Here is a 13562-nt window from a genome sequence, read left to right on the forward strand (position 1 = left end):
CGTCTATATTTAGCAGCCGTGCTTGAGATACCGTGTCTTTACCTGTGAATAACAACAATAAATAGCTGCTGCGGGTCGGACATGGGCTCCACACTTCACTTAGAGCCGCGCTATGTAAGGGTATAGCGGGGAGCTATGAGCTGTGTGCTAGCTGCTGATAGCATGTGAGGGAAATTAATGATTGAGACATTCTTGGCAGGCGGCAGTAGTGCATTTTGTTGCGGTCGGTTGTGAGACGGAATGGGTTTTTGATGGAGGAGTTCTGAAGATTGAAATTGCATTTTGACGGCAACATTTTTTTCTGATTCAAATTGTAAGCGCATGTCGCCATGGCGCACTGCGTTATGGTTTGTAGCGCTGCCAAGTGGAATATGAGCCACAGATCACAAGGACAAAACCGCCGTACCGCAAATATCTCTCTAACCCTGTCGTTTCGGTTTGCGGGGTCCTGGGACGGAGCCTGATTACATGATAACAGCAGACCACGCACCACATTCACAGCTCATTGAATACCTTGTAATTTCCTGTATTGTGTTATTACATATTAAATGTTTCGCCCCCATTGTAATTCATGGCTTTCCTACAAAGCAGCCGGCAGCATCTTGTAATAGTATTCACAAATTATCGTCACAGATTAGAATCATAGGGGTGTATACATGGAAGCTTATTGCTCCTGTCCTGATTATCAGACACTGTTCTGTATCAATGTATAGAGGTGCACTGTAAGGTTAGCTAACCACACTTGCTCTTGCAGACAGCAAAAGACACCCAGACACCCCCATTCCTAATGTGCATGTGCATCCAGTTCTCTGTCTCTGGCAAGATCAGATGGTTTTTTTTTTTTTAAGAATTGTTTGATGAGCTGACAGACAATTAGGATTTTCAATTACCATCTGATCTGTTGCTTTTTTTTGTTATTCTCCAATTCATTACTGGCATTTAGCAGATGCTCTTATCCAGAGCGACTTACACAACTTTTACGTAGCTTTTACATTGTATCCATTTAACAGCTGGGTATATATACTGAAGCAATGCAGGTTGTATTGTACCCTTAAGCAAGTACCCTGCTTGAGGGTACAATGGTTGTGTCCTACCTGGGAATTGAATCTGTGACATTCACGTTACAAGACCAGTTCCATTATACCACACTGCCGTACAGTATCGTGTTTTGATGCTGACATGCACCTTTATGCTGTTTGTACTAATATACAATTTTTTGGCTGGACCGCAACAGCGGGGCCAGCCCTACAAATGCGAATGTCTGTGACTGACTGACTGAGTGACTGAGTGATGAAGTTACACCATTGGCCGGCCGAGTTATGAAGTTACACCATTGGTCAGCCAGATCACGTGTGTTAGGTCCAGCCATATAGGCTACTAGTTTTTAACCTGGTCTTGTTTTTGCAGTGTGCTATTTTGTACTGCACTGCTTTAATTAGCTTTATGACTGGACGTATGGCTGTTCATGCTACTACCTTCTATCATTAACACCAGTTATTATTATTATAATAATAGTTCTAAAAGTTATTATTCTGCATATTAAGCAGTAATTTAATCCCATCCCAGAAGGGCTTATAAAGAAGGGTGAAGTTGTAATTGGGTCCTTCCCGCTTTATATGGGAAACACATTCCTGTGGCACTGCAGAGCAAGCTGTGTGCCAGGAGACAACACTCACCAGCTGGGTTTGGGCTCTTTGTTTACACGGCTCTTCACTCACACAGCTCTGCGCTCTTTCTCTCCTCTGGGCAACGGCATCGTTCTTTTCTCTTTCCTGTTTTCGAGGCTGCGGTGGCGTGCATTGTGTATTTTCTCCTCCCCTTATACGGCGGCTGTGTTGTGCTTCACTTCCATTTCAGGCCGGAGGAAAGCTCTGGAAGTCCGTTCTGCCTTTTTCTCTTCTGCAGCGCGGGCCTCTGCTTTTTGCGTGCGATTTCTTCGGCTCTGTCATTCCTCCGTTGTTGCTTTGGTTTTTTTATACGTCGGGTCGAGTCTGACCTCACTTTCAGAAGACACACTTTCTTCCCCGAATCTGCTCATCAGACAGATGCACTGCACCAGGGGAAAATGTGTTGACACTTACATCAGCTTTGTTCCTTAAAGAGGAGCTCTGTGGTATGATCTTCTGTGTAGTATCAGATGAGAGCTAATGTGGAAAAGGCGTGGCACGGTGCACGTTTGTGTTTCCGTAAGGTGCAGGTCTCCTGGTTGATAGCTCTAGGAGTAGATGAGCTCTATGGTCTGGAATCGAGTGCCGATCACAGCAGCGCTGACTGGCTGGGGGGTCCCACAGGATGATGCAGAGTCGGCCATGACATCACCCAGGGAGGGAGGGTTCCAGTTAGGAAAGTGTTCTGTGTATCATACATCAGCACCTCTATGGGTGGATATACCAGCTGGGGTGAAGCATAGTCCTCTTAGACAATGAGGTGGGGTACGGTGGGGGGTAAAAAATACTGGTTAAACAGTGTCATTGATGCAAAGCACTACCTTAGCGTAGCTCCCCCGAATTTCAGCTACTTGAGTGCTAATAGCTCTCCCTTGTGGAGAATCTTCAGCCTCTGAGTGAGCGAGTGAGTGAATGAGCATCTGAGTGAGTGAGTGAGTGAGTGGGTGAGTGAGTTACAAGCTAGCTAAGCTTTGCACTTATAAATGAATCCTATATGGAGTTTGTGTGTGCCAGCGGTAGCACATAAACACAGGCCACATGGCGAACGCTCACGCTGCAGATGAGCTGCGTGTGGAAGCCAGCGAGGGGCCGTTCCGGCGCTCCGCTCTGATTGGGTCGCGCGGAGCGGGCCCGCTTCCACGTGGACCACCGCCATATTTTATCTGGACCGTGTTTGAAGTTCCGCTCGTCTGGCTACTGCACCGCTGAGCGAGGGAGAGGAGGTGACGTGGCGGGTCCATAACCCTCTCTCTCTCTCCGCTGCCCTCAGCCGGGCGGGGTCCTGTCCCGGGTCACCGCTGGGTGAGCCCCGCCCACGAGGGAGCCCGGTTCTGACCCGGATACTGGCGGGCAGAGGAGCCAAAGCATACCTGTGCTCGTATTTAGACCTGTGGGGGTGGGGGAGGGTGGAGGGGGGGGGTTGTGCTAATGAAGCGGGCTGGAGAAGTCATTGTGCAGGTAATGGGATCCGTGGGGGGGAGGGGGCAGCAGGCCCATCAACCCCCACGGACTTCCTGTTTACAGGAACGGAGGAGACACTTTTCCAGCACTAATCGAAAAGGGCCAGTAAGGTGCAGCGGTCAACCGGAGGAGGATCCTCTCGCTGTCAGATTGCTGTTTCCTGATGTCACATTGATGTCACTTTCTCGAAGTGCACTCGTTATGTGCCAAAAAAACTCTTCCTCGGTCAGGTCAGGCCTTAGCATGTGTCACTTGCTTCATTTCCAAATCCTAAGAATAAATGAAAACGCTTAGCTTATTTCTGGAAACATGCACCAAGTGCTGTTTAACTTCAGCTGTTATTTATAGCCTAAGCAGATGTCCCCCATTTGGTTTGCCATCATTCACATTCCCCCTGTCCCCGGTGCCTGCGTGAAGGCACAGTTGTTGCCTTAAAGACATGTGGTGACTCTGTGCATGTTGTACTTTAATTAATTACCTGCCCCACCTTTGGCCTTTAGCCTTTAGGGGCTAATGTTACTTAAAATCCCCGTAGCGTACGATGACTATTCTCTGGAATCCAGCCTGGTCCCAGCTGTAGTCCCAGCTGAGGTGGAAATCCCAGTTAAGAAAGTAAAATTCCTCTCCAGTATTTTGTTCCAATGACCTGGATATGCTAATTGGCACAATTCTCCAGCCAGAGAGGTAGAACTAATTAGTGAAATCAGCTGGCTGAGTTCATGGGAGAAAGAAACTCATGGCAGGACTTTTACTTTCTGAACCCTGGACTTTGCACCTCTGGCTCTAGTGCTGGCAAAGCAGGCGGTATCTTGTGCATTGCTTTGGGAAGCTATGCACTAACAGGCATTGGATACAGTTGGATTTGGACTTGGACAACATGGCCTGTGAGGGATTTCTCTCCTGTGCCTGGCACCTCTCCACAAGTAACATTCCTCCAGTCACCAGAGCCTGATGATAGTTTGTGTTGTGTGCATGTGTGTGTGTGTATGTTTGTGCGTGTGTGTGTGCAGCCTCTTCCACAAATTTGGCGACTGAGTTCAGTCACCAAGTTAACTAGCCAGCTATCATGCTAACACTACTGCAAATATAATTCTACTTTAAATCTGTATTGCAGGTCTGTGAACCACTTATTTATTGGTCAGCAATTATTTCTTGGCTATCTGGCTGCCATGCCAAGCACAAAACTCAATAGCTAACAAGCAAGCTAGCTAGTTAACTGGCTGGCTAGCTAGCATCTCTTGGTTTAATTCAGTTCAGTAATGTTGGAGCTTCAAATAATGCAAACGGATTATAGGCTGAAACTATTACATTCCTAACCTCATACCAAGCTAGTTTACAGTAGATACAACTTCTGTTGTACTCTTAAAGCAGGTACATAGCCTGAGACACTTCAGTAAATATCAAGCTGCATAAAAGGGTTGTATGTGTAAACAGAGTAAGCCCTATAATTTGCTCTAGTTAAGAACATCTTCTGAATGCCTGAAATGTAAAATGTAAATGTCTGCCATTTCTGTAAATCTTTCCTTTTTTTCGGTCTCTCCATTTCTACAGGGCTCCATTCAACAGCTAGTGCTCATGCCTGACCCTAGAGCTGCAGAGGTGCAGTGCGAGGAGGATGATCCCTATGTGAGTTTCCTGAGCTACAGTTAGCATTCATCCTGTAGAAGAGTCTGGGAGAAGGGAGGGTGGAGAACTGGCGAATCTGATCGTTCTGTCAGTAGTGGAATCTTTGCTCCCTCTAGTGGTGGAGCGGGAACATGGTAGTTGGGTTTTGGTTTGCCACAGGTTTGAGTGACTCATTAGCTTGCGGTGAAACTTTTTTATATATGGTTCATGTTCACAGAATATCAACTGTCTACTTCTAAGATTTATTTATGCAATTTTCCTAAATGTAAACGAGTCTCAATGTTGTTATTGCATATAATAATTACAAGTCAAATTGGCTATAGCTCAGTCCAAAATATGTTGGGAGTGCTCTAACAGTAAAACTATATTTAGATGCATTTTATGATTGAAGTTTATATATGATGTAGATTTATTTCATTTATTGTCAAACATTATTTCAGTAACTTTTTAGTATTATGGACAGTATGGTTATCAATCCTTTCCAAAAGTCAGTTTACTTGAGGTAATGGACCACCATTGAGATAATTCTTCTTGTTCATAATGTTCAAAAGAAGTTCAAAATGCTCAAATTACTAGTGTTACTTTGGATTGAATTTAGAAAATCAGGTCTGTAAATCTGATACGTGTGTGTGTGTGTGTGTGTGTGTGTGTGCATGCATGTGCGTGTGTGTGTGTGTGTGTGTCATTCATGTGCGTGTGTGTGTGTGTGCTGTGCATGCATGTGCGTGTGTGTGTGTGTGTGTGAGAATGCATGTGCCTGTGTGTGTGTGTGTGTGTGTGTGTGCATGCATGTGTGTGTGTGTGTGTGTGTGTGCATGCATGTGCGTGTGTGTGTGTGTGTGTGTGTGTGTGTGCATGCATGTGCGTGTGTGTGTGTGTGTGTGGTATTATTTCAGGCTTCCGGGTATGGCAGTGGGGACGACAGCTCAGACGACAGGGAGACGATGGATGAAGTGAAGAAACGTGTGGATGAGAAAGAGATCACCTCTTCATGGGTAAGAAAGCACAGGCCTGCCATGTCATCACATAGAGGACTTCAGCTCTGAATGAAAAGAACCAGACTCACCAAACAAAATATGCCGCAGTCACAACAGCTGAAAACAACAACAGCCGTTAGAAGTTCCTGATGTTTTTGGATGTTGTTTGAAGAAAACAGTTCCTCCCTTATAGGAACCCGATTATCTGCACACTGTGTTCTTTTGCCGATATCTCAGCCGTGTACTTCAGATAGGGTGACGGAAATTTCCTTCAGCACTTGGCTGGCAATACAAGGGCTTCAGTAGATTACTTTGTGTTCTTAAACGCAGCTCATCCTGTGTTTCTGATAAACCATTAGGGTGGGTGAATTCCAGATTATTATTAACACTTTTATGGAAGGCTCCCCAAAACAGGATTTCACTCCTCTGCTATGTTTCCTTCCTCAACTCTGACAGACATGGTTACTTTCGGTTACTCACTTTGTTTGGGCTGACCACGTACAAAGTAGAAGGGTGCGGGTGCTCCTAAGGCGATAAATGCCTCAGCGTGATATAAGATTCAAGAAATAAAATGCTCATTTATTTTAAAATAAAAAACCTAGTGATTTGATGGATTTAGTTTCAACATTTATTTTTGATTGCTGCTCTAGCAGTTTGTTGTTTTATGGGTAATAATATTATAGAATCTTCTTGAATTCTTTCTCCACTGCATGTTTGCTGCATTTTAGCAGCAGTTGTGGCTCTAGAGCAGCGGAGATTTCTACATTGTCTGTGTCGTCAAGGATACAGGCAATGATGCACATCAGAGTTAAGTGCCACTTGAATCTTGTGCCATTTGTCAGAACTGGACTCAAAACGGTGTAACATGCTGTAATGCAATGCAATGATCTTATTAAATACATCTTGAAATCTTAAAGTAATTAAAAGGACTGATGACTCAATATGTAATCTCTGACCAACAGGGATGGAGGTAGCCTGTTATGCCTTCTTAAGTAACTGTTATGAAACAATAATAATATTTCATAATGTTTAAAATATTTTAAAATAGTGTACTTTTCATTCATAATCACAAAAATTTGTAAATTATTATTATTACCTACTAGGAAACACTTTCATAGTACATCTTCATGAAAATCTCTTACTTGAATCGTAACCCTTACAGAACTCTCCCCCCCTTACACTGAAATTAGGTGGGTCACTTTATAGATATGACTTATGTATATCCAGTCGGCTGTTCTATTAGTCTCTCTGTGCAGATGTATGTGTGGCCATTGCTGGGCTACACTTCATCTTTATGCAGACCACACTCATCCACTGTAGTTGTTGGTGGTTGGGATGTTTCAGGAAATACTTAAGCAATTTTTCACTCAAGCTGATACAGAACAGTTTGAATGGAGAGCAGTGAGCCCTGGCTTTTGGGAGCAGGGATGTTCAGGGGGCTGAGTTACCCCCCCCCCGCCAGCTGCACATTGGCTGACGTGTTCTCCACCCGTGCAGGGGGGCAGTCCCGGCCCCGGCCTCCCGTTTGTCTGGCAGAGATTTTCGCCAAAGCCACGACCACACGTCCGCATTGCAGTCCAGGCCCAGCCACGCTCCCATCTTTTGGAGCCTACATGCATAGGCCACCCTCCAAGCAGGGCAAGGCCGCAATACAAGGGCCCAATGTTACAGCTAGCACAGCTGACGCCCCCTGCTGGAGGCTCGTAAAACTGTATTTACTCCCTTTTATTGCTTACTCAACTGGCTTCAGCTAAGAGCATTTGTGTCGACTCATTCTAGTTTTTCTGGCTTTCAAGTCTTATTTAATGAGAGATATCTTGTCCTGCGCTCCAGCACAACAAGCAAATAATATCAATAAAGAATATCCAAGAGTAATCCAACCAAAAAACAAATCTCTGAGTGACCGGAGGGAGCATGGGAGAAGATTTCTGTAAACAAATGTGCCCATCGGTCACATGATGCCCTCTGTTGACCCCTCCAGGCAGAGGACTTCCTGAGCGCGCCAGTGCCAGCCCCTCCCACACAGTCACCCAATGAGGATGAAGAGGGTGCTTACTCAGGGGATGCGATGCCCACGGAAGAGCCGTCCTCCAGCCAGGGCATCATACTGACTACTGAGACTACTGAGACTACTGGGACGGGTGAGGGAAGCTTTGGCTTCTCTGTGTGTGTGTGTGTGTGTATACATGTGTGTGTACATGTAGATATGCATGCGTGTGTGTTAAATTGTGCTGGTACTCATTATATTCCTACATTTACGTGGCTTTCTTGTACACCATACACATTTTTCCTATAAAAGCAGAAGACTACAAGTTGCAATGTTATAGAGCAAGATTGCCACTAGGGGGAGACAAATCTATTTTATTTGATGCGTTGTCTAGGAAAATCCACTGTGCTGTTTCCCTTGTTCTTTTTTTGTACAAGGAGAGTGTCAGAATCTTTCTACACCACCCAGAAAAATTAAGTCAAATGTCTGGTGACCAGGATAAAATTTCTGAAAACTCAGAAGTTGAATAGAAACAGATGGGTTTGGAGTTGTAATGTTTTGGTTTAACACCTTTGCAACTTGGGTCGATTATTTTTCATCCACCACACAGGCAGACTCACTGTATCAACATTACTCTATGGTTGGTGCCGGTAGAACTGTTTTTAATGAACTGCCTGCTTATATTCTGGGGTCGGTCAGCTGGAGTCAAAACAGGAATGTATTGCAAAATACCTCTGAGCTGAACTGTTCTAAATACTGATCCTGCAGAGCATTTTGTTGATTGGCTTTTTTGGTTGTCCTCAGCAGATCCAAGCCACACAGAGAATACAGACCAAGGAGAAAGATCAGTAAGTGTGAGTACACCCTGCTGGCATTAAGATTAATGGCGACAGCATTGCGGAAAGACTGTAAATGAGTTATGGGACCTCTCAATGGACGGATCCTCTGGACTGTTCCCTCACAGAAAGGCGAGCGTGGGGATCAGGGCCCCCCTGGCCCTCCTGGACCCCCTGGACCCCCTGGACCATCCGTGCCCTCAAGAGGAGGGAGTGCAGAAGGAGGGCAGCCAGGCCCCAGGGGGCCTCCAGGGCCAAAAGGAGAAACAGGAACACCTGGGAAGGATGGCAAGCCTGTGAGTCTCTCTCTCTCTCTCTCTCTCTCTCTCTCTCTCTTTCTCTCTCTCACTCTGTAACTGTCTCTCTCTCTCACACTCATTCTCTGTCTCTCTCTAACAGTCTCTCTCTCTCTCTCTAACTCTCTCATTGTCTTTCAACTCTCTCAGACCTTACCTAAACCCTCAAGTGCTCTTAAAACTGTCAGGATTTACTTGTTCAGTGTATTGGACACTATAATTAAGAATTCTGATTGTGTACGATGTGGGATTGTGTCATTATTTTTAATGGTATTAAGAGAGTGAAGACAGTTATTTCACCATGCTCATCTGATACTTCAGGCTACCCATAAGTGTGTTGCATTGGCAGTTGACAGTGGCTATGACATGTCCGTCTGATTTAGCATCACAAGCAATGCACAACAAAACTCTTGGCAGACAATGGCACTTTTCGCAGTCCTGAACGTTCTACCACTCCAGAGAACATTGGCTCGTTCGCCTTATTTACTCATTTTAAAATTACCCAAACAATTCAGTTCTATTTTGGTTCTCAAACCAAGCCTTTGTTGTTTTCCATTTCCTGCTAGTTCTGTTTTGCTTTGGACAAACTGTCAACGCTAAGTGAAACGTAATGACTGAAAGATGTTTCTCCGGAGTTGCAGTGTTGCGTGTACCATACTCATTGCCCTTGAGCGGAACAGTTAGAACTGTCCTGTAATATGGATTCCAGTAGTGATTATGACAAAGAGATTCGAATCTCTTCGATTATGATCTAGAGTGGACATTTGTTAAGGGGCATTCTTCAGGCCTCGGTAAAAATGTGAGCTTCCGCTGTCTCCAGGTGCCATGCAGCCGAGAGAGCTCTTCTCCGTCATTAGGGAACACAGCCTCTAGCGTCATTAGGTTTTTACCATATGTGTCATAGTCTGTTATACGTTGCTGTTAAATGTGTTCTATGTCCGGCTGAATAGATACACTGTATGTTGTGTTTGTAAAAGATCCCCCCCCCTCTTTACAGAACCCTGCTCCAGGCCAGTGTGGGGAACATCCCAGTATCTGATTCTTTATTGTTTCACTACTCTGTTTTCAATCAGGCAGCCAGTAAAAGTTGTAATGGATTTTACTTTGTATTTCAGGGGAGTCGGGGAGAAGATGGAGCTACGGTAAGTACCGTCCATTCAGTTCAGATATTATGATCAGTTTTCATTGGCAGATATATGTTTCTACTGCTGCCTACTCCCACACATATGTTTTTTTTGTCTTACACGTGTTTAACACCTTTCATCCCAGTCCCAGACAATAAGAGAGGGGTGGGGGTGGCAGGGGGGCATGGCATGGGAGGTGAACTCACCAAATATATCACTGAGACATATGACCTGCTGGTCTTACCACAGGTAGATTGAGACAGAATGTTCATCAGACTGAAATTACAGTTGAGCTTCAGTAAATTCATTGACAATTTACACAGATGGTGATTAGGCAGCCAGGTAGAAAGACGATTTGGCCTTGAGCAGGGTCTCTAGGGTCCGTAGCCTTACTCTTTAGCTTAGGACCATGGAATTGTTACTGAACACAGAAAGCAAATTAGACATCTCATCACATGGACGAACAATATAAATTAGAGTTCAGTTAATATTTCTGTTAGCAAAGGTGGAAAATCCAGGGTCAGAAAGTAAAAGTCCTGCCATGTGTTTCTCTTTCCCCTGAACTCAACCAGCTGATTTGCCAATTGGTTCTACCACCTGGCTGAAGAACTGTGCTAATTAGCAAATCCAGGTGATTGGAACAAAATACTGAGGAAGACTTTTGGTTTGACCCCTGGATTTTCCACCTGTGTCACAAATTTATATTATAGGTAGATGTTTAAAAGGAGTGTACCTTTCACACGTCTAAATATCTTGGGTGTGAAAATATGGGGTTGTAGAATCCTAGTACAGGTGCTGTTTTTCCTCTCTCCCCCCTCTGTCCAGCTTCTGTAAGTCTGAACTGGACCTCTTTACATTCAGTGGCCCCCACTCAGCCAACTGGACCTGTCCAGTAACTTACATATGCAGAGAATCCTGAGACAAAAAACGGGAGGCAAATTATACGGGAGCGTTGGGTGAAAACAGAACGTTGTCCCTCCATTAATTCTGCTATGGTTGCGCTGCCCAGCGCGGCACTGTAGGAGGGGGTTTTGGGGAGGTTGGGGGGGGGGGGGGGCGGAGACACCTGGTAGCCTTTCATGTCTCCCGCCCCCTGATTGTGGGAAGCGTCGCCGCCCCCGCGCCTGATTAGCCGAGCCGGAGGGCGTGACCCCCGGGGCACACGTGTGAGGCCCCATCTGCGTGCGCCGGGCCTGCCTCCTGCAAAGCAGCGAATAGTGCATACTCCATAGCACATACTGAAAACTGTCCATTTCTTTACACACTGCCCAGTAATAAAACCACTTTTATCTGAGGGAATATTATTTCTCCAAATGGATTCGAAGCTGAAAAACAAAAGTCACTGACCGTGTCGTCTGAGTTCCTCAGTGATTCTGCAAGGCTTCTTATAGTAAACAGATGACGAGTTGGCTTGAGTGGCTCTGTATTGATGTGGCTCTTTGGTGCGGAGTGTTTGTGGGGAGCTGCCTCTGGCTCTGGGAGAGGGGTGTTCAATCCGAAAAAAAAAAGTGATTCCTGTGCTCCTCCCACGCAGGGAGCCCCGGGCCCGCAGGGATTTCCCGGATTGGGAGGAGACCTGGGACCCAAGGGAGAAAAGGTACGGAAACACGAGCGCACGCGCGACCTTCCCGTACACCCCGTTTTGCATACGTGTTTAATGTTTGTGATCACCAGTCACCAGTATTTCACCTCCCAATCTGCGGAGGTCGAGGAATGCAGCAAGTGGGATATATGCCGTGTGTGGCCAGTACTTACGCTATTTCAGGGGAATTTAGCTGGAGATTCATAGTCTGTTCATCTTCTGACTGTAGTCTCAAGTTTGAACACTTGTTAGTGATTTATTAAGTCATTAACGAGTTTATTCAAGGGTGAGCTTATGGGAAATAGAAGAATTTCTGAGGCCAGAGTTTTTTAAGGAGAGGTCATGATCACCGCCCAGCAAAGAAGTTGTCTGGGGTTATCCTGAAAGATTTGTGGGGAAAGGCAATTGTTTTCCTGCTGAACATTTTCCAAAGGCACATTTTCCACGCTCCGTTGACTTATTATATTGCGTGCCCTGCCCACGGTTACTTTCCGAACTTCCTTCCTTCTGAGCGGTGATGCGCTGCAGCCAGCTCAGAGCAGCTCCGTGGGCCTAGCAGGCTCCTCCTCCAGGTGCACCCTGGCCGTAGTGTGCAGCGCTATTAAAACCAGCTGTGCTGGAGCCTGCCAGGTGAGCTGCAGCTGGTTTAGAGGAGGTCTTTTAACACGTGAAGATGGCTGGGTTCCTTGACATTCGACCATTGCTGCTTTCATGCTTGATGATGGAGGATGCTTGAAGATTTAAACTGAACAGCGGGGTCATTCTGGAAGACTGGGTGTCTCCTACCACAAAGTTGCGAATGAGAGCGTTGGATTTCTTTGATTATGTGAACAGAACCAGTCTCGGTGAATCAGTCGTTAATGTGTTGGTACATGCCACCGCAACAGAGCTGCGATATAGCGAATTTCTGACACTGCGACTACTACCTTAGTAAATCTGACCCCATGCGATGACTGCTGTGCTCCTGTCTCTGCAGGGTGATCCTGGAGTGGGCCTCCCCGGGCCTCCCGGGCCACCTGGCCCTCCAGGCCGTCCCAGCCCTCCCAGGCCCTCGGTGTGTAATCTCCCAGCCCTGCAGTGTATGAGTCTGTGATACTGTGACTGCTGAGTGATTGTGCATTAACTTGCCGCCCTGGTGAATTGCAGGATGGTATCGATGCTTATGGCTCTGGGTTCGGGGACTTTGACAGCGATGCAGAAATAGTCAGAGTGAGTATCCAGTCCTGCTTTACTCGTGAAATATATTTTTACTCTTTTTGTGCGCTTTACAGCATATCTGTCAATATCAACTTGAGCTTGCCCTCTGAATTTGATGGCTTGGTCTGCTGTCAAACTGTAGAGGGCGCTAATTCAAATAAAATACAGTGTGTCTAAAATGAATGCATGCCTTCAGTGCATATATGTACTCAGGAACTACAAGTTACATTCATTTGTATTGGTTTGATATTATTTGAACTTATTGTACAAGTAACACTGATGCTGATAACATTGTGCCACACATCCATAATTATGGATTATTTTTGTATTAAAGCAGTGCATATTAAAATTTTATGTATACACAAATGTCTGTGTACCCATAGGGCCCCCCTGGTCCTCCCGGTCCCCCAGGAAAACCTGGCCCCCCAGGGCCTGGCACATCTTTTGGCCCCACGATGGGCCTGCTCCCAGGGCTGCCCGGCGCCCCAGGGAATGATGGGAAGAACGGACAACCGGGTAAACCCGGGCTACCTGTGAGTATACACCCGTCTGTTCTGACTTTATTTGCACACAGCACACGTTCGTGGCAGGGTACACTGTAATGGTCACTGACTCTAACCTCAGTATCGCATTCGCTGTATGTGCCAACAGACCATTTGAAGCGACATTGACTGTATTTAGCCCTGGTCTAAATGATCTCCAAATGTCCTTTACTAACCATTGTCAGGGAACAGATTAGATTTAACATTCGTCTTGCTGTTGGCCAGGTTTTTACAGTAACATTCATTTTGTTGGCGAGGTATGTCTGG

The 13562-nt window shown here is 45.8% G+C and overlaps 1 protein-coding gene across 7 annotated transcripts in view; it reads left to right on the plus strand.

Annotated features, from left to right (window-relative positions):
- Positions 1–13562, plus strand: part of col15a1b (collagen, type XV, alpha 1b) — a 75634-nt gene that overhangs the window by 38298 nt on the left and 23774 nt on the right. For 4 of the 7 annotated variants that reach the window (XM_064331286.1, XM_064331291.1, XM_064331290.1 and 1 more), the window contains 10 exons: positions 4680–4754; positions 5651–5749; positions 7713–7872; positions 8523–8572; positions 8683–8850; positions 9966–9992; positions 11509–11571; positions 12533–12610; positions 12703–12765; positions 13137–13286. In XM_064331286.1, the coding sequence (XP_064187356.1) occupies positions 4680–4754; positions 5651–5749; positions 7713–7872; positions 8523–8572; positions 8683–8850; positions 9966–9992; positions 11509–11571; positions 12533–12610; positions 12703–12765; positions 13137–13286 (933 nt within the window). The remainder of the gene's footprint in view (positions 1–4679; positions 4755–5650; positions 5750–7712; positions 7873–8522; positions 8573–8682; positions 8851–9965; positions 9993–11508; positions 11572–12532; positions 12611–12702; positions 12766–13136; positions 13287–13562) is intronic. The other 3 variants (XM_064331288.1, XM_064331289.1, XM_064331287.1) reach the window with 3 other exon arrangements.

Source organism: Anguilla rostrata, chromosome 4, assembly GCF_018555375.3.
Source record: "Anguilla rostrata isolate EN2019 chromosome 4, ASM1855537v3, whole genome shotgun sequence".
NCBI lineage: Eukaryota > Metazoa > Chordata > Actinopteri > Anguilliformes > Anguillidae > Anguilla > Anguilla rostrata.